Source organism: Rhamphochromis sp. 'chilingali' (assembly GCF_963969265.1).
Source record: "Rhamphochromis sp. 'chilingali' genome assembly, chromosome: 15".
Classification (NCBI taxonomy): Eukaryota; Metazoa; Chordata; class Actinopteri; order Cichliformes; family Cichlidae; genus Rhamphochromis; species Rhamphochromis sp. 'chilingali'.
In genome coordinates this window covers 25077679-25101932 of record NC_137942.1, presented here as the reverse complement: position 1 = coordinate 25101932, position 24254 = coordinate 25077679, and the positions used below count along the sequence as shown (strand labels likewise).

The 24254-nt window shown below is 40.9% G+C and overlaps 1 protein-coding gene and 1 pseudogene across 2 annotated transcripts; both read left to right on the top strand.

Moving 5' to 3' along the window:
• Positions 1-675: 675 nt before the first annotated feature.
• On the top strand, positions 676-6102 carry znhit1 (zinc finger, HIT-type containing 1). The gene is made up of 6 exons (XM_080906522.1): positions 676-847; positions 3711-3808; positions 4341-4416; positions 4948-5027; positions 5114-5283; positions 5673-6102. Exons 1-6 carry the CDS (start codon positions 823-825, stop codon positions 5692-5694), a joined length of 471 nt encoding a protein of 156 aa, XP_080762648.1. The 5' UTR covers positions 676-822; the 3' UTR covers positions 5695-6102.
• A 1372-nt stretch (positions 6103-7474) lies between these two features.
• Positions 7475-9174, top strand: LOC308411833 (zinc-binding protein A33-like; annotated as a pseudogene). Its single transcript has one exon. The product of its transcript is annotated as a zinc-binding protein A33-like (transcript).
• The last annotated feature ends 15080 nt before the right edge of the window (positions 9175-24254 follow it).

Genomic DNA, 24254 nt, shown 5'->3' with positions numbered 1-24254 from the left:
ATGATGATGTACAATCAGGCAATTCAAGGTTTGTGATGTTTTTATGAAATTAAATGTGAGTTTTACTAATTCACAGAACTTTACATAATGGCTGCGCAGTGACTTCAGCATGACCTCTTTCATTACATCTGACTCTTCTCTTTCCCTCCAGCCTGGCAGCTCCATCATTCACCACATCATTGTCCAATGAAACCACTATAACTGAGTACAATATATCATCTCCAGGTGGCAATTCTACTATGGTGGCCCTGAGAGGCCAAACAGACTGCAACTTAAGAAAACATCCGCAATAAGAAAAACACTGCAAAAGAACACAAAACACAACGGAAATAGGAAAAAACAAAACAGAAATAGGAAAAAACAGATTTCCAAAGGCACAAGGGAAGTGTTTCTGGGGAGACAATAACCTGACGGACCAGTTGCAGGAACCCAAAACATGCTAGGTGTGTTTTATCATGATTCATATAAAACTGATGACAGATTTTTAGGCTAATAGTTAGGCTTACACACTTACCTCTCGTCTTTTCTTTCCTCACAAAAACGGTAGATCCTCCACTTCTGTTGAGTGTCTCCCAGCGCAATTCTTAGCATATTTTGGTACAACAGACTGAAGAAAACGCTCAAACTTTATTTAAAATAACAAACATAAAACACTCACTTCAGAAAAAAGTAGAATTAGAATGAAGTAGAATGAAGATCAGCCATCAAAATCATCAAAAGTTGTCACCCTTTAATTGTCCTATCAGCGGTCAAGATGACAAACGCGCTTCGTTTGCTCTGACAGGGACTTACACGGCCGCCGTACAGAGGACGTGAACAAAGATGGTGCTGGAGAAGAAAGGTTCCGGTGAGTGTTGGTCTGTTTGAACTCTTCTTTTGAATATAAAACACTGTCATGCAGTCAGACGGTGTAAAAACACTTTAACAGAGAGCCCCTCTGTTGTTCTATCTTCTTTAACTTGGAGCTCACAGGGGAAACGTTGGTTTTAAACTCAACTCCGGTTTGCTGAGCGGTTCGTGTTGTTTACTGTTAATGTTATTATTACTGTTTTTATAGAGCTGCAGGGTTTTATTCTAACATATACATGTTAAAAAGGAATAGTCCAGTTATTTAAAAAAAACCCCAACTTATAGGAGAGGATCGACCGTAGGTGATGTTACTTTACGGTTTATTTAACCAGGACCACCTGAAGGATTTTGGGTGTTTCACTGAAGTAAAAGATGTTTTTTGGGCTCCAGCTGTGAGCCGAATTTAAGTTAAGTACTTAACTGGTTCAGATTTTGTTTGATGAGCTTCCAGACAATAATACGAGAACAGAATGAGATAAATTTAACGTTTTCACAGTGCGGTATGGTTTGATTGGAAGGAAACACTAAAACTACTAGTAAAGGGTAATTCAGGGACACACCAGCCAGCTTTTTCCAGTCCTAAATTGATAGCAGGCTTTTCTGCTGATAGTTTCTCCTTTCCCTGCTCTCAGTCTCACTGTGAGTGCATCTCCTCACACACGGAGTGGAGCAGAGAGCAGGGCTTGCAAAATCGCTAGCCCGACGTCCCGGGGCTAGCGATTTTTCCAGTCGGGCTACCAAAATCTATCTCTGCCCTGCCCGTCGGGCTATTGTAGGAAGGGAAAATATATGTCAATGCTTTTGCATTCTTTCGGAAATGTAGCTTGGTAATTATGTCATTGGCATCGGTGAGCCACTGTCAATATGTGACATATTGAAATCGCGTTTGAGTTTGCGCTTGTTTTTTTGCTTTCACTTTGCAATCGCGGGAACTGTGTATAGAGAGCGACAGCACTGATTGGTGAGTGATGATAATTTGTGCACCAATTCCTCTGACATTGTCTTATCAATCGTTAGCTTACTATGCAAACATGACAAGTGAAATCTCCCGCAGCAAGCTTAAACATATGAGAGGTTGATCGCACAGAGAATCGCTGACCTGTGTGTGTGTGTGTGTGTGTGTGTGTGTGTGTGTGTGTGTGTGTAAAAGCAGCAGGATATATATTTTAGTTCTGCTGAGCCAAATAAGACAGGTCAGGGTGAAGAAGTGACAGCCAAAGAAAAGCTTACCACCAGCCACCGTACAAATCAGACTATAAGGCAAAAAGAAAGTGCAGCTTTATGGTTTCATGGACAAAAGAATTTCTGTGGCTGCAATATGACGAGCTATATAACCGGGGCTGCACATAAGTGGTCCGCAGGTGCGCATTCGCTGTCAAAAAAACAAACAAACACAAGATATGAAGTTGCAACGCGTGTTTGCATACATAAGATTTTCTGGAGGACAGACATTTGTTTAAAACTCTTAAAGATGTCGAAGAAGCTCCTTTAAGCAATTACTTTGGTTTTCCTCCACCTCCAAACAAATGTCAGAAGGAGTCCGAACCACAAAAGAAGCGCGTATTCTCGGAAAAGTGGTTGCAGGAGGTGAGCTGGCTTCAAACAAATGATGAACGCACAGAGATGTGGTGCGGAATGTGCCATGAAAATCCCACTCTAGCGGACAAAAACAGCGCTTTTTATATGGACGCAAACGCACGTTGCAACTTCTTATCTGGTGCGCGTCTTTTATTTTGACAGCGAATGCGCACATGCGGACCACTTATGTGCACCCGTGTAAATAACATAATGTTCTGCCGGGTGTGTTGTTGGTTTTCTCTCGATTTCTGAGTCGATAAGCGCCTTTGTTACTGGGACCAGTCATTTTAAGAAAGGCCCCCATTAGAACCCATGAGAAATGCAAGAAATGCATTATTGCTCAGTCTGCAATATCTTTCCCAGAACAAACACCAATTGCAAATAACATACGAAAAATAAACCTGAAAAATCTGTTTAGAACAGCGTACTATGTTGCAAAGAGTGAACTACCACTGGCAAAATTTAGCAGTCTTTGCAAACTTCAAAAAGCAAATGGCCTAGATCTTGGTTCCACTTGCCTCTTACCCGTGACTTCAGTGGAAATTTTAAATTCAGGATCTGACACAGACGGATTCATGTCCTACACAGTTCTTACAAGTTCATAGAAATTTCTGTTCAATTAGAACCAAGTATTTGAGTTGATGATTGTAATTTTTATACAATGTTGTAATTTGTTTTTCAACAATTTTTTGATTAATGTTTTGTTTCCTTTACAATATTATACTTTAATGTATAATATTGTAAAGGAAACAAAACATCAATCAAAAAATTGCTCTCTTTTTTATTCGAACTACTTACATTTATTTTGGGCTACCAAAAACTGAAGAGTCCCTGCCTGAAGGGCTACCAGGGATTTTGAAATTTTGAGAGCCCTGGAGAGAGATTCTGAACATTATGTTGCTGTAAGTGCATCAAAGCTTCCTCCCAGGAGTCCCACTGAACGTGAAGAGAAGGTGAAGCCGACAGGGAAAACATCACCATCACTGGAGCTTTTCAGCATGGTCACACTCTGTGTTTAAAACTTTTGCAGACCCTTAAGCTGCTACTGTGGCAGGTTTGAAATCCCTTAAACTGCTGAGCCTTTGAGCTTTCAGCTGTTTTTTCCTGCTCAGAATGAACCTCTGTGAGGTGACTGTGTGCTGTATCACAATTAGCAGTCCTGATGATTTCCCTTTGGTTTACATGCTGGAAAAACTACACAGAACTTTATAGAAATGAGCTGAGTCGATGGGTCTTTTATCACTGATACCAACTGATGGAAACTGTGTGTTTGGATCCAACAGCTCGGGTGGAGGCTGGTCAGCGCAGAGTTTTGGATGAAGCCACCAGACAGAGGAGGCTGACCCGTCAGCTGGAGGCTCTGGAAAAAGACAACTTCCAGGTCCGTGTCTGTAATTTAAAGTTGACTGACAGCTTTTCTGCTCTCACTTCCCTCTAACATCCACACAGAGCTCCACTCTGTACACGGGGATCACTTCATCCACCTCGCATTCACATAGAAACAAGCACAGGTGGAGATTTTAAGCAGGACTTCTTTAGAAATCCTCTAACATTGAATTGTGCAGTTCGGGCGACTAATCAGAAGAAAGCTCAGAGCTCTCTCTGTGTATGTCACACATTATAGTAACCTGTAAGGCGCATGAGCTGCTTGATCACTGATGTTCTGCTTCTGTCAGGGTCAGAGGTCACAACCCTCTAACCCTCTTTCACCATCTCCAGCTGCTCGATGTGGCCTTAGAGAAACTAGAAGTGGTGAATGAACATAGGTAAACATGGTGTTGCTATAATGAAATACAATGATTTTAAACATGTCCACCTGTTAGTGATGCTGATTGGCTCATGTATGTCTGACGGGCTGTTAATAAACAGTCTGTATTATTGCTTAGCAATGACATCTTGTTTTGTGTTTCCAGGACGACCCTCTGTCCTCCCTTCCTCCCCCAGGTCCTACTGCCCGCCTACCTGCATTCAGTGAGTCTGAAGAACCAGGTGAGTTTTTCACCGTCCAATGTGCACATGAACCCTACACTTTTGACACTTTTTACACGGTAGCTGCTGAAATCTTTATTCCTTGAAACTTGAGTAGCTGTATATAGGCTGGTACTTATAAAATACTTTTCTACTCTAATTAAGTATTCAAAGCACTTTTCACATGGTTCACACAGCTCTGAGATTTCTTGTATTCACAAATTAAGGCATATTGGACAATTCGAGGTTCATCATCCTTCCTGATGATACTTTGGTATCCAAACTGGAGAAGCTGAGGTCTAAACCACTGACCTTCTGATGAGCCACTCTCCCTCCTGAGCCACAGCTGGCCCAACAGTAGTGATTAGAAGTGGAAAATTACAACCAGATCAAATCCTGTTTAAAAACCTGCAAATATTTTTCCATTGTCACCACACCGACCAATTTAAAAACTGAAAAGTCCATATTAGGAAACGTGTTTGTGATTAAAAAATCTTCCAAAAAATCCTCTAAACATTCTCTGTCCTCCTTCTTCTCTGTCTGTGCGTCCAGAGAAGAAGAAGAGAAAGACGAGGGGCGACCACTTCAAGCAGCGTTTCAGGAAGAACTTCACCACGCTGCTGGAGGAGGAGGTGAGTCAGACGCCCTCTCTCCTCTCTCTGATTGGCTGAAAGGTGGTCGTTAGCTGACCCACTGTCTCCTCTCTTTTGATTGATAGAATCTCTCAGAGAAGCCAGAGCCTAACTACCTGTCAGCGGCGGCCCCGCCCTCCTCGCTACCTGCACGCCACTTCTGCTGCGTCTGTGGGTTCCCGTCGCACTACACCTGCACCACCTGCGGGGGGCGCTACTGCAGCACCAAGTGTCTGTGCACACACAGAGAGACGAGGTAAACACACCACATGTTTTTTGGAGATCTGGTTGCTCAGGTTAGATAGATGCTCAGCATCAGTTACCATGACGATGTACCAGGTCAGAAGTTTACCTCATGTCAGCGAGTTACTTCTCCAAAAAAGGGCCGCCTCTTGTGACTGGATGGATTTGATTTTGATGGTCTTGGTTCAGTTTTGGAGGGTTGCTGTAAGAACTGGAACCACTAAAAGCAGAATGAGGACACCCATCTCTAAGATACGGAGATTATCTGCAGGATCAGGCTCATTGAAACAGACTTTAAACACTCTTTGACGCGCTGTGATGTCACCATCTGAAGAAACTGGAAAATCTCCTGACCAGAGTTCATGCTTAACAACATCTTTTTTCTCCTGTGTGTCTCTGCAGGTGTTTAAAGTGGACGCTCTAACTGCCACTGCCCTGGTGATGGAGGTGAGGGTTGCATATGGGATGCATGAAACTGCATCATAAAGAGAGTCTGAACCCTTTGTGCCTCTGCTGGCTGCTGTGAGAGCAGCTGGACAGAGACTGACATGTGCAGGTGGACAGGAGGCTTCTTGTGATGTCGCAGCATTGCAGATTCACTCGGGAGATTTGGCTGCTTCAGTATTTCTGTATATTTTTCTTTACTCTGTCAGTTCTTTGTTTACCTGTCATAACTTAGCTCTGGTGCAAATGAAGATACATGCACGCGTTTGTTGCATCATCATCATCATCATCTGAGTGGGCAGAATCAGATTAATTGTAAATATCTGTGTAACTTTAATGTTTTCTTCATATTTCAATAAATCAGATCTGATTTCTCACAGTCTCCTAATCCAGGACTCCTACTCGATCTACAGCATCCATCTGCAGTCATGTTTCTGTCTCTATGAGCCGCTCACATCACTAGAGATTTTTCTAAGTACAGGTCATTCCACATTATTTCATTAAACGCCTCCCACCTGACCATCAAACATCTGCCTGAAAAAAATTCCAGCAGAAAATTTTAAACAACATTTCTTACAAACTCAAATTGATTAAACTTTGCTTCAGAGAATAAAGAGGCAGACTTAAAGTCAAAGATTAAATTCCATCTAAGGCTTAGATATAATTTAATCTTTGACTTTAAGTCAAAGCTTAGATTCTAAGCTGTTGTTTGTGTCAGACAGAATTTGATGCTGGCGTTGGCCTGATGGAAGAGTTACAGTAACTCAGGGGTGGGCAACTCGAGGCCTCAAGGACCGGTGTCCTGCAGGTTTTAGATCCTTGATCCAACACAGCTGATTCAAATGGCTAAATTACCTCTTCAACATGTCCTGAAGTTCTCCAGAGGCCTGGTAGTGAACTAGTCATATGATTCAGGTGTGTTTACCCAGGGTGATGTCTAGAACCTGCAGGACACCGGTCCTTGAGGCCTGGAGTTGCCCACCCCTGCAGTAACTGCTGGTTGTTCAGTGAGAGGAGCCAAAAAACACACGTTTACAATCCATTTCACTTTTATATAAGTCTGAAACAAAAGCTGCCAAACACCTGCAACACTTTATTTTCTGAGCTTCAAAAAAGGTCTTTTGACCTGCAATAAACACCTGCACTCTGCTGTCACACTCACACATTTTTGGGATAAAATATCTTAATTTCAGGAGCAGGCGCACGCCTCCAAACATGCCCTTTTCAGTTCTTATCTATGTATATGATCCCTCAGCTCTACAAGCTGTTCGTTGTGGTTTTCCTGTCCCCCCTTCAGTCTTTTCACTTCTTCACCTCTCGGAAATAAATAAATAAATGGGGATCTGCCAGGCCCAGGAGCCGCCGCCAGTCCTCTCCGAGGCTTTCCCCAAATCACAAAAATACTGTCAAAACTAAAATGAGGATGTGGGCGCACCTGAGTGAAATAAGTGGAAGTTGAATGAAGCTCCACCCCCTCATGTCACACTTCTGAGAAGAACGAGGAATGAGGCTGTTCCACTTCTTTATTAAAGACAGACGCACAGACTATCAGACTGAGTTCAGAACAAACTAGCTTCTTCCTGTGAGTCAGCTACAGGAGAGAAAAGTGGAAAACTCCAACACTGCTGCTTCAAGCTGCTGAGGCTCCACACACTGAATGTGAGTTTGAGCAAAAACACGACTCAGTGAAGCAGAGGAGGGAGGGGAGCCAGGACTGACTGTACTTCCTGTCTGCTGTTTTCAGCTTCACTACAGACTCAATGGCTTCCAGATCAGAGGAGGATCTCTGCTGTCCGGCCTGTCAGGAGGTCTTCAGAGATCCTGTTCTTCTGTCATGTAGCCACAGCTTCTGTAAAGACTGTCTAAAGAGATGGTGGAGAGAGAGAACAACACGACTGTCCAGTTTGTAAGGAAATATCAGTGTATGAACCACCTTTAAACCTGGCTTTAAGAAAACCTGTGTGAGTTGTTCTTACAGGAGAAAGATCAGAGAGCTTCAGAGGCTCTCTGCTGTCTGCAGTCTGAGAAACTCAAACTGTTCTGTCTCGACCATCAGCAGCCAGCGTGTCTCGTCTGCAGAGACTCAGAAAAACACACCAAGCACAGATTCAGACCCATCGATGAAGCTGCACAACAACACAAGAAGGAATTTAAGGAAACTCTGGAGGCCTTAAAGAAGAAGTTAAAGGTTTGTGTAGAAGTTCAAGTGAAGTTTGATCAAACAGCAGAACACATTAAGGTCCAGGCCCGGCACACAGAGAAGCAGATTAAGGAGCAGTTTAAGAAGCTTCACCAGTTTCTAGCAGGCTGGCCGCACTGAGGGAGGAAGAGGAGCAGAAGAGTGGGATGATGAAGGAGATGATGGAGGTTCTGGGCAGAGCGATAGCAGCTCGTTCAGACACAGAGCCACAGAAGAGGAGCTGAGAGCTGAAGGTGGCTCATTCCTGCACAACTACAAGGCTGCAGTGGAAAAAGTCCAGCGCTGCCCCCTGCTGGATGATCCACAGCTGCCCTCAGGAGCTCTGATAGACTGAGCCAAACACCTGGGCAACCTGACCTTCAACATCTGGAACAACATGAAGGACATGGTCTCCTACACTCCTCTCATTCTGGACCCAAACACTGCTCATCCAGACCTTATCCTGTCTGAAGATCTGAACAGTGAGAGAAGGAGCGAGGCAGCGGCTTCCTGATAATCCAGAGAGGTTTGATTGGTTCTATTCTGTCATGAGCTCTGAGGGCTTTAACTCAGGGACTCACAGCTGGGATGTCGAGGTTGGAGACAGTACAAGCTGGATGCTTGGTGTGGTAGAAGAGTCTATCAAGAGGAAGGGAAACACAGAGTCTGGATTTTGGGGAGTAGTGGTCTGTTTAGGTCAATACTCAACACGCTCACCATCAGCTGGATTCACTGCTCTCTCGGTTCAGAAGAAGCTCCAGAGGATCAGAGTGAATCTGGACTGGAACAGAGGAAAGCTGTCGTTCTCTGGGCCCAATACTAACACACACATACACACCTTCACTCACTTTCGCTCACAGGATGTTTCCATTTATTCAAACTGGGGATGATGTGAAGGTGTTGCCGTTGAAGGTGTCAGTGGAGCAGATGAGTTGAGGATGATTATATTTCTCATGTTGTTTCCTGTCAGTGAGTTGAAGCTGTTAAACTGCAGCTGTCCTCCTGCTGCCTCTTGGTTCCAAAGCCCTTTGTTTCTTTTTTAGTTCTCACTGTTCCTGCTCTCCACCTTTTCACATTGAAAATCATTTCACTGTTTCTCACTGAATGACTCCCCAAACCAGATTTGAAATTCATCAAGTTTCTAATCATTACAAGTGGTTCATGTTTCTATTTGATGTGTGTAAATGGAGATGATTTAGTTTGCTGGGATATGGACTGACATGTGTTGAATGGGAGGAGCAGATTGTTGTTGTCTTCTTGTCTGTTTATGAAAACAAATATATTGTTGAAACAATGATTAATTTTTAACTCCACATATGAAATGTTTCTGATATTTGAATTCTGTTTGATTAGAGACTTTCATCATAACACAAATGAGATTTTAGTGTTTTACAGTTTTTCGCGATTGCTTAAACACATTTCTTGAAACTATGCCTCATATTCTCAAAACAGGATAGGGCGAGAGGCGGGGTACACCCTAGACAGGTTGCCAGTCTGACACATAGAGACTGACAACCATGCACTCACAATCATGGGCAATTTAAATTTTTCAATAACCTATCCCCCCCATGCAAGCTCCACACAGAAAGAGCCTGGCCTGATGGTGGAATTGAACTCAGGACCTTCTTTCTGTGCGGCAACAGTGCTAACCACCGTGCTGCCTGACATCGGTGCAATAAATTAAAAACAATATTTCCAAAACTGGCAAGTTATGTTGCTTGTGGTTCTTCCCCTCAATGTGGGCAGCACACACAGTGCTCTAATTTCTCCCCTGTACTTGTGCCAGTTTCCCACAAGTACATTTTTGTGAGTTAAAATCTAACAGGCAGAAGGCAAATGCATTTGGCACGATGTTGGTGCAGGCGACTATAAATCGCACTGTTCACACAAACACAAACCCTGAGGCTTCATGCATTAAAGAAATGCACATTTACATTCCATGTGTCAAAAAAGAAACAAAAAATCCAACTTAGTTTAAAAATACACAAAAAGGTGAAAAGTGTGTTTTGCTGCGTTAACTCAAGTGGAGAGTAAACATCAGCCGTCATTAAAATATGTTCAGAGTTTTGCAGACTGATAATGATGCATCTCCTAAATCATGACACATTGATATTTACTGCATTTGTAATGTGAATGTATCAGTATTGGTAGTACCAGTAGTAAATGTATATACTTGGTGTTGGATGGATATCAAAATTTGCAGTACGACACACCACTAACATTTAGTGGAGTCTGTGAATTATTTTAAAAGCAGTTTGGAACTTTTTTGTTCAAACATCCTTTCTGTTGATAATTTCACAGAACTTTCTGTTGTTGTTGTTGTTTATTTTTAAGCTACCTCTCCCTTATCCTGCTTCTGCCACAGGTTTCTTCCTGTTAAAAGGGAAATTATAGATTTTGCATCTCTGTCATAGATAGCATGGCCAATAAGGGCTGAAAGTCAAGATGTTTGGTCCTGAAGATGTTTCCCAAGTGACTCCTGAAAAACAGCAGCACAGAGAAACTTTCAGCACCTTTAGCAGCAATAACTTGAAGCAATGGTTTTCTGTTTGATTTTATTGCTGTCTCGCATCACTGTGGAGGAGGAATTTCGACCGACTCTTCTTTACAATGTTGCCTCAGTTTATTGAAGTTTGGGAGTATTTGTTTATGCACAGCTCTCTTAAGGCTGCACTAAAGGCTTTCCATCAGGTTGAAGTCTGAACTTTGTCTGGGTCATTGCATTGACTCTAGAACACTTTGGTATAAAGAGAAATTCATGGTGAACCCAATGACTGAAAGGAGCAGAGGTCCTGTGGATGTAAAACAAACCCAAATCATCACTCCTCCACCACCCTGATTGACAGTTGGCTTGTGTAGCTACCAACCATGGGGTGAACAATGGCTGATGTTTTTCTTCTTTGAGTTGTGTTAACAAACATCTTAAAGCTTTAGACCTGCAAAACCTTCTGTTTTTATAGACATGTTCAACACTAGCTGATGATAAGTCAATCTAGAGCATTTGCATTAACGTCTGTTTGCTTTTTACAACTTCAATTCTTTTTTCACTCAGTAGGTGGCAGCAAACTACAAACAATGGCTGCATTTTACGCTCATCCGTTTTCATTAGAGGCAGAACTCAGAAGCACATCCAGGTTTAGGTCTACTGCTTGGTGCTACACAAAAACAGGCTGAACAGACTGAAACTCACATGAACTTTGACAAATTGAAGTAAGAATGTCACTTCTGCTCTTCAGTTTTCTCAGAAATGCCTACACCTAAACCTAAACCTACGGATATGTTCGCGAACTTTTTCTCTTAGTCTGGAAATACTTAGTTAGCCCATTACTCAATTGAATTGATTATCATGACCCTCACTAATAGTCACTCAATAAGTTAAGAGTAATGTGCAAAACCCATTAACCAAAGCAGTATAAATATTTAAACTTTTAGCAAATCCAGCAGCTTAATTAAGTGATCATATGGTCAAACGGCTCGTCCATTTTTAATATATCCCACATAGGAGAAGAAGAGCAGTCATGGAGTTTTTGCTCCTCATGTTTTTTTAACAAGTCCAATAACCTGATAGATGTTTGCTGAACATTGTGGTTTACATCAGCACCTACATTAAAACATAAAAACCCTGTTTTGTGTGGGCTGCTCAATACCATAAAGCAAGACCTCTGAACATCTCAGTTTTTACACACACACACACACACACACACACACACACACACACACACACACACACACACACACACACACACACAGTGTTTTATGTGCTGTTGTCTGTACCGTTGCCTAAAATAGAAATGTTTAAAACTTCTACATGGATGTCACATGATACAGTTGTCAAGATGGCCGAGCGGTCTAAGGCGCTGCGTTCAGGTCGCAGTCACCCCTGGAGGCGTAGGTTAGAATCCCACTTCTGACATCATGCCTTTACCGATTTTCCCGGAGGAACCCACCCAAGTTCCTCTGCAGAGCTGTGCTACAGAGCAGAAGTTCTATCTAATCTAAGATTCTGTGTGGTGCAAAGCAAAAATAAAAAACTCCCTCCAGGCAGAAGCGCTCCATTTTTGTATGTGGGGAAAACAACACACACCGAAAAACCCAGGAGACAGGCTGGCACCAGAACACCAGGGATGTGCCCCGAGATGAGTGTGAAAATGTGATTATCAACAAGCCCACCTGGGCTTCAGGTAGGCCGCACGCTTGTCCAGAGTTCACTTTGTCTTCAAGCGTTTTAATTTAAAACATAAACTGAGGCCTACCCCAAGCTAAAAGAAGGCAGATTATGTTCTCAGACAAAGCAAGCAATGAGGGCGAAGCAGAGAAAGTACCTGCACAATACATTCACATAAATCAAAATGGAATTTCTTTGAGGACACAAACATCTGGGGAGTAAACAGCTGTTTCAATACCTAATCACAGATTGTGCTCTCTGTTGTACACATTTTTAGTAAGGCATAATTAACTAAAAGGCTAGAGAGATGAAAGGATGCCAAGCTGATACCAGGCCTCAGTCACATGGATTGTTTCTTAAATTCTGAAATTAAGTGGACATGCAAAAAGATCTGACACTTCATATATTAAACTGACGAGAGGCTGTGTTCACCCGAGAAAGCTCCCAGAAATTTGAGCAAATGTTGGCTGTGAAGTTTTTACTCAAACCAAATTGCAGGTCAGTTTAAAGCGGAAAATTGTGCAAGTAGTCCAAACTAAACCGTTCTTGAGATGCAGAAATGTTCTCACACACACAAAAAGCAGACGACTGTGCCTCCAAACAAATGCTTGTAACATAAATGATGAAAACAGTAACTGCAAAGTTGAGACTGAACAGTGTTACAGTTAAAGAGCTCCTTCAGTGACTGACTGCTGCATCCTACATGCATGAAGGAGCGTTTCCGCAGGTCCTTCCTCCCTGCAGCTGTCAGACTGTACAATCTGCTCCCAACAATCATAGATGTTTACATCTACGCTGTAACTGCAATAATTTAATCAACCGATTCGCACTACAACCTGGTTTACCTCTTATCTGTAGTTAATTTAATAACTGTACAGTACTCTAGTACTCTGTTTATAGTAACCATTGTCCTTGATGTAAATATGTAAGAAAAATTGTGTGTTTCTGTTCTGTGTCCTGTTTGTTGTATATGTGTCTTTCTGGCTGCTGTTACAACCAAATTTCCCCTTGTGGGACAATTAAAGGATTATTCTATTCTTCTATTCTATAGCCAACCATTCAGCTGACTCATTGGTGATTGCAGGTTTCATTATAGAAGAATTTCAAGGAGAAGACAGACGGCAGGGAGTCAGAAACGGGGGATGGAAATGCAAGATGTTGAGGACAACTTATGAGCCCAGGCGTCAGGTGTGAACAACAACAATAACTGGGCTGCATTTAGGTGTACAGATCACATGACCATCAAAAGAGCAGTGTAGGGGAGCTTTATGGACACAAACTGGGAGAGGTGGCATGCTCAGCTGACCAGTAGAATACCACACTAGACTTTCCTCCGGGAGGGTTGAGGACCCTGTTGTGGGTGCGAGGCTTGGGTCCCAGATGAGGCTCGTGGTTCTTCAGCTAAGTGTCATCAGGAAATGAGGATGGCGTGGGCTCAGGCTCCAAGGGTGCCGAGACAGCAGCCGCAGTGGCAGCGGGTGGCTCTTCCTTGACTGGTGCATCGGCTGGGGGTGTTGTTTCTTCTTTCGCCTCAGGCTGGCCAGCTTTGGCTTCAGGAGCTTGATGAACTGAAGCAAACACGCTGACATGTGATATCAAATTGGACACAGCCACCGTGACCTCACCCCCTGGTTATTGCACTCTGTGTTGTGTGTAGTGTGATGGACAGTGGCGTGTCTAGGAAATTTTTGTTGGGGGGGCCAGGTAGGGGCACAGATTTGGAGAAGGGTGGCAGATGTAATTGGCAGATAATGTTTAAAAAAAATTCTACCAACCGTTAACCATATTTCAATAACCCTGTAAACCTAATAACCGAACGTGCTTTTAACTCTTATTAGAATGAGATTTTAACCACTACGGTGCAAAGTTTTTAGATACTGCGTTGATAAAGTACAAGAGATACAATCAGTGCTTTGTCAGTGTTTACTCAGCATTCAAGGACAGCAATATTTGCATAGTATTTTTACTGACATATAGTGCACATATGTTTTGGGCAAAAACATTTTTGAATATTAAAATATGAACATTTGTAACAAACAATTGACAAATTAGCCAATGCAAAACTTTATCTGCCTGTTAAAAAAAGAAGATAATCTTCTCACAAACTGGTGTTTGATTTTGAAACAGGAAAAAAGTGGGGAAACAACTGAAAAGACTAACATTTGAATAAAACCTGAAAGCAAGTAAATACTTTCTATGCTGCCTTATGGTAAACTTTGGTAATATTGATAAAGAACAACACTGGCTGATGATGAAATACAGTCAGCTGGCATGGTGACACTGCAAGTATTAACCTGCAGGGCTGGACCGGGACAGAAAATCTGGCATTTTGACTAGAGACCGGCCCACCAGGTATTAAAGCCATAAAGACTTTGAATGAAAACAAACGCTGTTGTGACAGTGATGTACAGTCTTTTTGGTATATGTATGATTTCTATATATTTTACGTCAGATAAAAACTTTGATTGTAAGATTTAGATAATTATTTAATAAAAGCTAGATATTTTAAATGAGAATAAGAAAGAAAAGTATTTCTTTGTGCCCCCCTTTCCCTGTTAATGCCCTACCTGGCCCCCTGGCAACACTTTCCTAGACCCGTCCCTGCACAGTTACCAGCTGTCAGCTGCTTAGAAAAGGATCCTGGTGTTATTTGTCTCTCAGAAACAGTTCATAACTTCCCTTCAACTCATTCATGTCACCTAAAAGGTAAACCTGTTTCTCCATCACCTGTTCAACTCTGATGATTCAGTAAGGACATCTCCTGGTTTCATCTTCATGTTTCTCTCTCACCACATATCCAAACTGATATCATGACCAGCAGCTTTTACAGCTGTGGCTCCAGCAAACATCAGCTGATACTAGAAATTAATATTAAATAAATTCTAACAACAGCTGATCAAGCTTAAACGTGCTGCTGTTGTTTAGCGCGACATCTGCTGGTTTCCTGTTTCTGGCACAAAGTGGGCGATAAACAAACAAGAGAGAAAAGCTGATCAGCTGATCATTGATCAGTTTCATGATTGAAGTAGCAACAGGAGAGGGAGGGGGGAGAATGAGAGGAGGCAGCTGTGCAGCGTAATAACAGAATAACTCCAGCTTTGTGTCTTTTTTTCATTATAGCGAAAGTACGGGAGAAACTGCGTCTCTTCTCAGCTCAATACAAAACGTGTAATATTTTCTATCAATGAGGGACCATTCCATTTTTTTAAGGAGCCGTTGGCAACTATACTAACTAACCTTATGAATAAAATAAAGTTCACTATCAGTAACATCATAGCACCCACCCAACTGTATATAAACTCCGTCATGCTAGCTAGTAGCAGTACGAGTTATTGTAACTGACTGTAAAAAGTCAGCACAACGAAAATAAACTGCACCTAAATTTGGTTTATATCTGACCCAGATAGACTGCAGGTCATAACTTCTTACCTGAAGTTCAGTTCACCTGACACTCGGACCGGCGGCTGCCTCGGGGCTCTCCTGCCTCGGGGCTCTCCTGCCTCCCCTTCCCTCATCCACCTGCTGGCCTCTGTGGAAGCCCCGCCATAGCCACCACCAAACAACTGAGTTATTTTTACACATCGACCTGCATCTGGGCAATCCACCACCTCTCATTGTTCATGCCCTTACAAAAAAAAAAAAAAAAATAAGTCACCGGGCATATGCCCGGTATGCCCGATGGCCAGTTCAGGTATGTTAACCTGCAACCAAATCTGCAGCTCCATACAGCAATGTTACGACTTAGATTATATCTTATAACTCATAACTCTTATGTTAGCTGCCCTCAGTAGCATACTGTCTGAAATATTCAAAGGCTGCAATAATTCTTTAAGTGTTATTTTTTCCTTGGTATTCTAATTTCACCGAAGTTTACTAAACTCAACAAACTTAATATTACTTACCGGGACATTTATTCTGTCCTCATTTTCTTTCACCGAAAAATTGCCTCATGCGGTGCCATCTTTCGTGCTTGGCTCTCCTACCTTTGCTAACGTCATGCACATAGTGCAGAAGCCGATGCTGCATTCACTTACACTCGGATATCTGAGCTTCACCGTGAAAATCGTACATTTGATATTTGATTGCATTTTATTGTTTTACCTTTGGGGTGGCCTGGGGGGGCACAGGCCACCCCGCTGGACATGCCATTGGTGATGGACACCACCATGTTGATTTTTTTGGATCAAGAAGTGATCATAATTAGACAAGAGCATGGAGTACCAATTTATCATCTAAAGCCAGAAAGCTTGAGTTTATGTAAGACACCACAAGCCCTGCCATTTTCAAGTCCCGTTCACTAACAGAGGAGGGTTAAATCACATATTTGTTACGTTTAAGATCAAAGTGGAAATAATAAGCGTTTAAAAAAAAATAAAAAATGCAGGACGGAGGACAATTTATTGAGACTATCACACATTTTTATTGTTTGTATGGAGCTATATGCAGTAAAGCAGAGAAAATGCACAAATGAGAACATAAAAAGACCGAAAATTTGTTTTGTTTTTTCCCCTCTTTTTAACTGACTCATTAACTAACTTCCTAAACAACTAAATGCCATGTTGCCATATCATTTTTTGATTAGTCGACATTTATGGGCAGAAATCTGTGCCATCAGAAACTGAATTTGAATAAGTTCAATTTGAATTTGAATTGCTCAGATTGAATCTGAATTGTAACTTGAATAAATGCTTTTGAAAACTGAATTTGAATTAGTCTAATTTGAAATTGAATTTATGGTTTGAAAATGATCATCACTAAATTGAAATTGAATTTTATATTTTGAAAATGAATTGATTTGCTTTGAAACTGCATTTTATCCTTTAAAAATTCAGCTCTCGAATAATTTCAGTTTCATTTCTCACCATTCAGTTTCAGTTCTACAATTCAATTTCAGTTCCAAAATTCAGTTTTTTGGAACTTACATCCGGTTCCGGTTCAAGCGCAGATTAATAGAACTACGTTTTACTAGCGGACCGAAAGTGTTACCGACGGGAATCTACAGCGTCTTGAGCTGAATTAAGACTTCAGAAGTCATTCGTCATGTCGAATGACCAGCGGATAAACTCTCAGGTTGGTAATAAATGTATTACATGTATAAGAACAAGCGTCATGTTAACAAATGATAGCCGTACAGTAACTTTTATGCTTATTGTAGCTGTTAGCTAAAAACGCTAATTTAGCGTAGTTTGCCCTGAATTCAGCTTTGACAAACAAATATGATCGACTGTTTCTAGTAGAATTCCAAAGTTGTCATCTTGTACCCTCTCAGAGTACCCCCTCTGTATGCTTGCAGAGACCCCTACAGTAGGGAAACATGCAAAACGGTGCCCAAACCATTTTAGTTTTATTTATGTCTTACACAGCATCCCAACTCTTTAGCTAACTTAATAACTTTAGCTAAAGTGAATAGTTAGTGAGCTATGCCGCTTTGCTAGCTAAAATACCGGTGTTGGCACATAAGGACGCTGTCATAGCCTGTCAATGACGTTGATTAGTTGTGCATCATGTTTCACCCCCGTCTTTCACCCCCCTCTTCCTTTCTCCCTTTTCTTTTCCTCATTTAAGTCCGTCCCGTATCTAGCAAGTGAAAATAAAAAATAAATAAATAAAATAAACAATAAAATATGAATCAAATAGACCATTACGGCAAGGCTGGGATGGTCAATTTGGTAAAGTAAATCTGTTGGGCATCTTTTCTCGCCTTTAGACAATAATTCTGACGGCAAAAGAACCAAACGGGACAGGCAAAAAAAAAAAAAATCAATGCGAGGAACAACATCAATCCTTGCAGTATTGGATTGAGGGCCTATTGACATATAATACATAGCTAAAGGATCAAAATAAATTTAAGGATAAAACTGTGAAAGAATTAACAGATGAGAAAGATCAAATGGGCAAAGTAATAGACGACCAAAAGGCCCAGAATATGGAGATCAAACGGAAATTGTCATGATCTAAATCGCCGGCTGACATCGACCCTGCTGACAAGGAACAAACAAGCCTTTTCAGGAATAAGGTGGAAAAGGACGAGAGCTACATCAACAGTGTTCTGCAGCTGTGCAGAGTAAGATCCAAATGAATCCACAGCAGTCCACCTAGTCTTACTATGATGCATGCTGTCTGGTTGGAGTTTTGGGTTGATGCATGTTGGCGGGATGGTTGCTGGCTTTATGGATGGTTGGGTTAATGCAGGTTTGTTGGTTGGATTGATATTGAATGGATACATGTTGTTTATGGATGTTGTGTAGCCCAGGGTTACAAACAGATAAAAGTAGAAACCTTTTGTTAGAATTATTACACAAGTTGTTAATGCATTTAAGTTAAAACATTCAAAGCTAAAAGAGACGGAGAAAACTCTGGCTGAACTTAAAGAAAAACATGAGGAAGAAGTCGAAGTCCTGCAAGGACCGCTGGAAACAGAAAAAGAAAAGGTTGCACGTCAGGAATTTCACAACAGCCAAGTTGTTGAATTGTTATTGAAACGCCACAAAGAGGGAAAAAAAATAAGATGCAGCAATTTTACGACGAAAATACTAAAAAACTCGAAGACAAAGCTAATGCTGAAAAAACAAAGTTAGAAAAGGTCATAGAAATGTATGATAACCAAATAGAAAAGCTTGAGAGAAGAGTAAAAATTACTACAGGTGTGACCGCCAATGCAGTGAAAGAACGCGAGGAGGTTTTTTTTGCCCTTTATCCCCGTCCCTCTTCTCCACTGTTTCACCCCCCTCTTCCTTTCTCCCTTTTCTTTTCCTCATTCAAGTCAGTCCCATATCTAGCAAGTGAAAATAAATAAATAGCTTTTTGTTTACTTTTGTATTTTGTTGCAAAGGGACAAACTGCAGAAATTGTAGGTGTATAAATAAGTCTAGTGGTGTCTTCTGTATATCTTCCAGCTCTTTTGTGTGCTGCGTGTCATTGTGTGATGCTGACTATATGCCCTAGCTGTGTCCTTTTGGCTGCATTCTTCTGACCAAGCCAAGGCCTATTTACTTTTGTATTTGTTGTTTAAGCCACATAAACACTGGAACATCTTGTAAACACAGTTATAGTGGAGAAAAGAAGCTAGAAAAAAAAATTAATTTTATTTAATCTAAATAAATTATTATTATTTTTTCTGAAACATGAAGAAGGACTTGAATTTTGTGTTATTTAAAAACACGTATTTAATTATTATTCAGTGTTGTGTGTGCTAGCAAACTGCCAGCCTTAAACCTAAAAAAACCCCACGATTTTATAGAACTAGACAATGCATTTCCTGAAGAAAATTTCAATGTAATGATTATTTATCAATACATTTTGTATTTAGTATTTAGTATTATAAAGTAAATGCTGACCACACAAGTTTCCTTCTGGATTAATAAAGTTTAAAAAAATATCTGTAAAGTGTTATGAAATATAAAAATGTTTTTGTTGAGAATATGTCCACACAAAATAATTAAATAGGGCATTTTCTGTTAATTAATAGAGGTTTTCTGTTTTATAATTACACTGCAGTTTGGACGATGAGCTTCTGGAACGTTTTTAGGCATTTGTTCACATTTTGGAATTTAATCCCCAAGAAACATAAAGATTTTCTTCTTTTATTCCACCAGCACTCCATTATCATGTACACTGTAAAATCTAACATTGTGTTTAATTAAAAAATGTAAGGATATACTAAACTCAATTTTTTTCAGTTTGTTTAAATAAGTTACCAGTAGTTTTTATTCAAAAAGCTGATCAACCCAGTTTATTTGAGTTGTCTTGAATTGGAAAAACTAAGTAAGCTAGATATTTTGCTTCTCAGTGCAGGCTTTTAAAAGATATGGTTTGAAAATGCCATGTCACTGCTATCCTCCTCGCTTTGCACAGATTAGTCTGCATGTTCATGGCACCCACATTTTTTTATTGGATTAGTTTGAGCAAACCTGGGTTCTAGTGATGGGATTTCCGGCTCTTTTTAGAGATCCGGCTCTTTCGGTTCGGCCCCGAACCGGCTCTTCAGGTTGTTTTGTTGCTTTAATTAATTTATTATTAACAATAATATAAAATTATGCACAAAAGGAATTACTAATGTTAAAAAAAGTTTTATTTATATATGTTTATATATAAATATATGCGGTGGCCCCTAGAGACAAAACACGTACAAACTCCAACACACATTTCTAGCATGAACTGAACTTCCAAAGCAGAGCTACTAGATCACTTAAATTACACAATTGAAAGCATGCGTATGGAGTGCCAGGACTGCCATAATGAATTAATTAAATACACCATTAAATAATTAATTAAATGTGTCAATAATTAATTAAAATTGGAATTAATTAATTAAATAAATAGTTATGACACATGTAATTAATTAATTATTGACACATTTAATTAATTATTTATGTATTTCACATTTTAATTAATTATTGACACATTTAATTAATTAATTACTGACACATTTAATTAATTATTTATGTATTTCACATTTTAATTAATTATTGACACATTTAATTGATTATTTAATGATATATTTATTTATTTCATTTTGGCAGTCCTGGCGCCTGGCTCTCATCATGAAATAATTTTATCTGTCAGCCTCACCCATCAAACTCAGGGGGCGGGGTTAACGCTGCCCATGCAGCTTCTCTAACATTTGATTGGTTGCCGTGCAAAGTAAGTCAAAACAGGTCGATCCTAGATAATCGATTGCTTGTGTAGACTTGGGGCAGCCAGGTATCCCAGAATGCAGATCAAATCACAGGCAGCAATGGTGGTGGTGTAGTTTTAAAATACCCTGTTTTTCTGTCACCAACTACACTTTTAACAGTGTTTTAGCCGCGAATGTCGCGACGTATGTCTGGTCAGGTTGTCAACATAGAACATGTTTGCAAAAGTGCTCAGATGTTTTCAGAGATTTCACTAGCTCTGCTAACAATTAGCATGCAGAGTGCACCCAGGGGGTTACGTTAACCGGTTTGTTTACATATTCCACTCTCCGTGTTCCACATGTTGCATTCGCAGATTCTCATTTTCACCGAACGATCGTCTCTTTCCGCCTGGTCTTGTGTCTCTGTGCTTCTGTAACATAAAGAACGAGCTGACATTTTTCTCACGAAACCAGCGATCAGCTCAACAGATCCTCAGTTTACCTGCATGCATCCTCCTCCTCATCTGTCAGCTGTTTAACACCTGCTGCTAATTCAAGAAACACGCCTACGTTACCTGGTGATAGTCACAGTTTAACTGGGCAGCCGGTGCTCGATATAAAGCAATGTCAGCGCATTTTTCTGCACAAGATAAGTAAATATAGTGTTTTCCCCGAGCGCAGAGCTGCTGGAGCTTGTTTCCTTACAGAGCACTTTATAGGCGAACCAGCTTCATCAGCGACTGATGTCCAATCACCGGCACACAGCTTTGAAACCTCAGCTGAGTTTTAGCTCTCAGTGGTTAAACGCTGGACTTCATTCACTCAGGTTCTGTCTGTCGGGTCACGTTTACTTCGCTGTTTTATTTACAACTGAGCAAATCGGTTTGGCTGAGGTTAAAGTTACGTTTCATAACTGCATAGTTTCACAGACGTTTAACGGTTCACTGGCACATGTGTTAGACTGAACTATCATCTAAATATCATCTGTTTTTTAATAGTTATTCAACTGTATTCTAAGCACCAGCTGTCTGTTAGAATGTGATTTTTTTTTCTCTCTCTGTTGGCAGAGGTATAAAAATGCGCAGGAAATTCTGACGTGCATGGCGAACTTCACCGACGATATTTAGGGAGGAATAAACACACATCAAACATAAATGAACCATTTGCCTGTCTCCATAATTGAGAGCATTTTCTCTTCTTATGTCAACACTCTCTCTCTCTTTTTTTTTTTTTTTTGCTTTTTCGGTCATGTTATGTTTACCTGTCAAAGGCTTGTTACAAACTATGAAACACATCATGCAGACTTCAATTTTACATGTATGATCTTAAAACAGGACACAGCCACTATACGTGCTGGCCTCATATCAAATGTGAAGGCAGACTGAGTCTATGTTTGACGTTTGTTTATATCTAATCTTCCTTTTCAAACATTTAAACAGCAGCGAGTCTGCAGCTGAGGGAATACAAACTCAAATTGTCGGAACAGGTTTGCTCGTTTCTTGGATTCATTTGGTGATTTATTAAATGTATAACTGTTATTCTAAACTGCTGCTGAGTCTCTTACACTTTTCTTTATGCTGTATATTTTCACGTCTCTGGAATAGTTGGAAGTTAGATAGTCAGCTGGGAAACTTTGTGTTAACTCATGGAGCTGAGGATATCGTGGATATCGTGGATATGCTGACCTCGCTGCGTGGTGTACAGAGCGAGGTCAGCATGATTAATATTCACAATAAAAATATTAGCCGAACATCATGAAGTCTGTATGTGTTTCATAGTGTCGAACAACCTTTGTACAGTTAAAGCCAGCAGTTACTACATGACAGAAACACCAACGTTATCTCTTTTATGCGTTTATAGCTGATGCTGTGTAGAGGGTGTTCCTCTCGACTGTGCTGGCATATCTCTTCTTAAGATCTTGACTGATACGTTGCTTGATGTTTCTGACCAGCGCTGTGTCACCAATGTTGTCTTGGGTGTCGTGCAACAGCTGTGCTAGCAGCGGTGCTACGAGAGACAGAGTAGGATTCTTTTCCTCAGACATCACAGTAGTCGCGACTTGCATTGACTTCAAGGCCCGGACAATTTCTTCAGTGTTCCCAATATCCGTCTCGTTTAGAGTAAAGATATCTGTGCTACTCTTTCTGACTTCGGGAGACAGCAGCGCTGCACAAATCGCAGGTTGTTGTTCAAGGAAACGCTGGAGCATGTCATAAGCACTGTTCCATCTCGTGCAGACATCGGTCTTGAGCTTGTGAGTCGGGAGCTGTAACATTTTCTGTTTTTGCTCCAGAGCGTGGTTTGCCACTGTGCTTCTATTGAAAAACCCAGTTATGTGCCGCACTCTTCCCAAGACCCTGGCTACTGCAGGCAGGTTTAAGGCTCGTTGTGATGCCAGATTGAGCGTATGGGCGAAACACTTCACATGCAGGTATCCCGCTAGCTGAGTGGCAATTGTCATATTAGAAGCATTGTCGGTGACAACCACCAGATTTTTGTCGGCAATCCCCCATTCCTGTGCTGCATTTTGCAGGAGATTTGCAATGTTCGCTCCGGTGTGACTTTCATGTAATGTTCGAGTTTGGAGAACGTAAGACAGCAGTTGCCAGTCCGCTGTGAGATAATGAGCTGTTATAGTCACATATGAATCCACAGCCTGCGAGGTCCATGCGTCGCAAGTTAATGCAACCCTTTCTGCTGTGCTCAAACTTTCCTCAACTTTACGCTTCACATCTATGTAGAGATTGGGTACAGCTGTGTCCGCGAAAAAAACGTCGTGATGGTATCACATACCTGGGTTCCAGCATCTTGATCATGTAAGAAAAGCCCTCGTTTTCCACAATGTTGTAAGGACGCAGGTCTTTGCAGATGAAGTACGTGATAGATTGTGTTATTTTCTTAGCTCGCTCTGAATTGGGAGATAGCTTTGCTAAGCTAAGAGTGTCCAGCGTTGGTTGATTTTTCAGTGGAGCTGATTCAGAGCTAGCTTTCCCGTCCGCGGTTAATGCTATTTTTGGATGGTGCCGTGTAAGATGGGCCCTCATGTTCGTAGTATTCCCAGAGTACTTTATTTTCATACGACACACCTTGCAAATCCCGTGTGTCATATCCATCTCATTTGTTCCATCCTTGTTAAAAAATCCAAAGTACGTCCAGACATTTGATTTAAACGCAGATGGCGCTTTCCTGATCTCTTTTTCTTCCTCCATCTTTGTTTGATCTATTTTCCCATGTGCTGACCTAACCTCTGCTGACCTCACTAGAGAAAAAGCTCAACCGCACCATCTGGTGGACTGGAAGTTTTTGGAACAAAATATCGATATCTGCTGTCCCTGTATCGATACATTATTAGCAAACAAAATATCGCGATACTACGCTGTATCGATTTTTTCCCCCACCTCTACTGATTACTGATCAAAAACCCAAAGATCAGATGTTAAACAGATTTATTTGCTCTCTCTCCTCCTTAAACATGTTTTTAATGTTAGTTATAATTCAGAATTGGCGACTGAAACATGTAGGACACATAAGAACATCAGGAAATAAAACACCGATAAATATAACCTCAGTAAAAGAAGT

Bases quoted from the DNA above. Each gene is read 5' to 3' on its own strand.
- znhit1 (XM_080906522.1), top strand. From the start codon at position 823: ATGGTGCTGGAGAAGAAAGGTTCCG. The intron at 3,809-4,340 runs GTCCGTGTCTGT...TTGTGTTTCCAG, and splicing joins TGGAAAAAGACAACTTCCAG to GACGACCCTCTGTCCTCCCT. The intron at 4,417-4,947 runs GTGAGTTTTTCA...CTGTGCGTCCAG, and splicing joins CAGTGAGTCTGAAGAACCAG to AGAAGAAGAAGAGAAAGACG.